General features: G+C 43.2%; 1 protein-coding gene across 2 annotated transcripts in view; it reads left to right on the top strand.

Annotated features, from left to right (window-relative positions):
- Positions 1-364: 364 nt before the first annotated feature.
- Positions 365-3,580, top strand: part of mamdc2a (MAM domain containing 2a) — a 24,525-nt gene continuing 21,309 nt past the window's right edge. Inside the window, exons 1-2 of one of the 2 annotated variants that reach the window (XM_020631113.3) lie at positions 365-597; positions 2,272-2,397. In XM_020631113.3, coding sequence (XP_020486769.1) covers positions 570-597; positions 2,272-2,397 — 154 coding nt within the window. In that variant the 5' untranslated portion in view covers positions 365-569. The remainder of the gene's footprint in view (positions 598-2,271; positions 2,398-3,580) is intronic. The other variant, XM_020631112.3, reaches the window with a different exon arrangement.

Here is a 3,580-nt window from a genome sequence, read left to right as displayed (position 1 = left end):
TTCTTGAGGACATTGTGTCCTCCGTAGATGATAAGGGTGTCAACACATGCACACACTGTTATATGTGTCTCTTGCATTTTCTTCTCATAATGGTTCAGGGGGATCTCTAAGCCTGATTTACCATGACCTGAATTACTGAGAATCTATAGACATTCTTGGGGATAATGTGGTTGGCTAGACCTATTCAAGTTCAGAAATGTCGTGTTCCACCAGTTGTAAGGGGACCAGTTTGAGCCAAAAATTCCTGTGGACAAATTTTCTTCCCAGTCCAGTGCTGGGGGGTTGTGGGGATCCTAAAGGGGCCCCACACAGTGTGTAAGCGGCCCTGCATCCTCAGTGTGACCCAGCAGAGGGAGGCGGAGAGGAGCTGCGGACCTGAGCCTTCTCCCGCTCCAAACATCAGCTCGTCCACACGGACCAGACCTCCTTACACCTCCTCAGTCCTCCGCCCGCACCTCTGACACAGTGAACATGTGAGAGAGGAGGAGGAGGAGGAGGAGGAGGAGGAGGATTGTTTGAAGCAGCTTGTGAATCAGAGTGGAAATAATCTCAGCGAGAGAAGCGACACGATGAGCAGCTTCTTCTTTTGTTTGCACGGTGAGTTCACACTTTATCTTTGTGTGTGAAATGAACTTTAACTTCCCTAGAAAGTTACAAATAGAAAGTTTAAAAGATGATTTTATCTGAAATCACCGACGAAGTTTTGATAGCCAAACTCTCCTCACGGAGAAGTTTCTACTTATTGGGTTAAAGTCTAGATGCTCTTTCTGGTGACATTTATAGGCTATACAACATAAAGCGTGTTCACCACATAATGATCTTCGACAACTTGAATGTTAATGCGCACTGAACGCATAAGCATCAGTTTAAACAGCGTGTAGTTTCTTTCACACACTTCACTGGTTTACTGAGTTATATTAGAACAGACGATGTCTCTCTCTCTCTCTCTCTCTCTCTCTCATTAGTGTTAATAAGTTATTAAAAGAACAATCAACAAAAACTCAAAATTCTTACACACATTAGTACATGCAAAAGGATGAAAAGCTCTGCTATGCTGTGACTGTTTCAGTCAACAGAATGTTTTAGTAGTAAACTTAAGTTTAAACATTTTTATCAGGGCCCAAGCGATATATTATTTTTAGGGCCCGATGCCGATATTGGGATACTGATATATCGGGCGATATCTTTCTTGGATCTATGTTTGAGCTATAGAGAAAGATAGATTTAGATGAGCACATTTTTTGCGATGATCCTTCAGATGCAGTAATCAAACATTGTGCATGTATGTGCATCACTGTTTGACACTCTGGAGAATGATAATGCTTGTTGTAATCCATATAGCACTAGAACTGCCAGTGTAATACGACGAAACTCAAATGAAATGCTATTTGACTGGTAAATAAATCTAGTAATAGCAGCGCATAGTTGCGATAAAATAAGCCAATATCAATAGTCACTGGATATGTTAATATCAGCCGATTTTATCTGCGGGCAAATGAATTGGTTGAGCTCTAGTTTTTTTAGAGGTAAAAGCAACAATTGAAAGTCTCTGCATGGAGAAGACCAGGGGCTTCGGCGAGATATTACGATAACCACACCGCATTAAACAAATTAACCATAAAAAGATTGAAATTAAGGTTTGCAAACAGCTTTAAAATATTTACAAAATGACAACATCTATTTTATATAAGACAGGTGCATGTGTAGGAGAAGAATTAATCCATCCAAAACTGCAAACTCCTGCACACTGTCTTCATTGTACAAAAACATTAGCAACATTTCCTTATGGAAACAAAGAGCGAGAGAGCACGGTCCAATATGCACAGATAGGTTGGCAACTACTGGAAAAGAGGGTTAAGCAGTCTTTTCCTTCCCTTGTGAATTCCCTGAGTGTGCATTTTTTTCTCTGGTCTTTGTTGAGTGTGTGCAGGTTAATGATCAGATCAAACTGATTAACCTGGGCAGGATGATTCAGCTCTTTCATGATTGGTCTTTCCTTTCCTGATGGTCTAATGCTGCATTCATGTGCTGCTCGCATATTTTGCCCCCCATGTTTGTTGACGATACTGACGCCAAGTCAGCAAGTCGAGCACCTAATTATTTTCCGAGTTTCTGAGTTGTTCCGACTTGAGCAGGTGTTCATGTATATTTTACAACTGGGAAACTCGTTTTTTATGATGTGTCAGATACCACATGAATGCAGCATATCGCCCTATTGGTCTCTACTCTTCTGATTGGTCTGTCTCCCCATTGGTCTCTCTCTCTCCTCAGTGCTCCTCCTGTGTGGCCTCCTGCAGGCTCAGCAGCTCCTCCTCCCCGGTTCATGCAGCTTTGAGCTGGACTCATGCGGCTACACGTCAGACCCTCAGAGCGGTAGCTGGAGCATGAATGAGGAAGGTACACACTCATCTTCTTCATTGTCTTTGACTGATAGATACGTACATCACAGTTACATTTAACTGTATTCTAGTATATCGTAATAAATCTTTTTACATAATTTCTGTATGGTGGTTTTGTAGCAGAGTACCGTTATTGATTATGGATTTGGCAGTGTCATTAATAACATGGGACAGATCACACTGGTCAGTCTTTTAGGCTGTGTCCCAATTGAAGGGCTGCTGCCTTCAGAGTACACATTTGTAGGCCGATTACGCCACAGCGGTGTGTTGCAGGCTGTGCGTTCCAAAGTCTTTTTTCAAATGCCTTGGTGTAGCCTTCGTAACCATCTCAATTACGAAGCATCTCCATGACGATCACATCACAGAGCATCTCCATGACCAAGCGTCTCCACCATGATCACATCAGTAAGCATCTCCATGACGATCACATCACAGAGCATCTCCATGACCAAGCGTCTCCACCATGATCACATCAGTAAGCATCTCCATGACGATCACATCACAGAGCATCTCCATGACCAAGCGTCTCCACCATGATCACATCAGTAAGCATCTCCATGACGATCACATCACAGAGCATCTCCATGACCAAGCGTCTCCACCATGATCACATCAGTAAGCATCTCCATGACGATCACATCACAGAGCATCTCCATGACCAAGCGTCTCCACCATGATCACATCAGGAAGCATCTCCATGACGATCACATCACAGAGCATCTCCATGACCAAGCGTCTCCACCATGATCACATCAGGAAGCATCTCCATGACGATCACATCACAGAGCATCTCCATGACCAAGCGTCTCCACCATGATCACATCAGCAAGTATCTCCATGGATAACACATCACGGAGTGTCTCCATGACGATCATATCACAGAGTGTCCCCACGACGATTACAATACAGAGTGTCTCCATGTCTCCAGCTTCTCCATGATGGTCACATCACGAAGCATGACCATGATTGTCACATCACGAGTGACTCCATGGCGATCATATCACAAACATTTCCATAAAGATGACATCACGGAGCGTCTACATGACGATCACATCACATCATTGAACATGATTCTGTGAGACTGAATCAGTGCAGATTACCTGTTAAAGGTTTTAATAGGCCCCTCCTACTTCACACTTGGAGGAAACTCTGTTAGCATGCTAACTGTGTGTGTGTGTGTG

Source organism: Labrus bergylta, chromosome 2 (genome assembly GCF_963930695.1).
Source record: "Labrus bergylta chromosome 2, fLabBer1.1, whole genome shotgun sequence".
NCBI classification, from domain to species: domain Eukaryota; kingdom Metazoa; phylum Chordata; class Actinopteri; order Labriformes; family Labridae; genus Labrus; species Labrus bergylta.
Note: the sequence above shows the minus strand (reverse complement) of the source record. Positions and strands in the feature narration are given on the sequence as shown.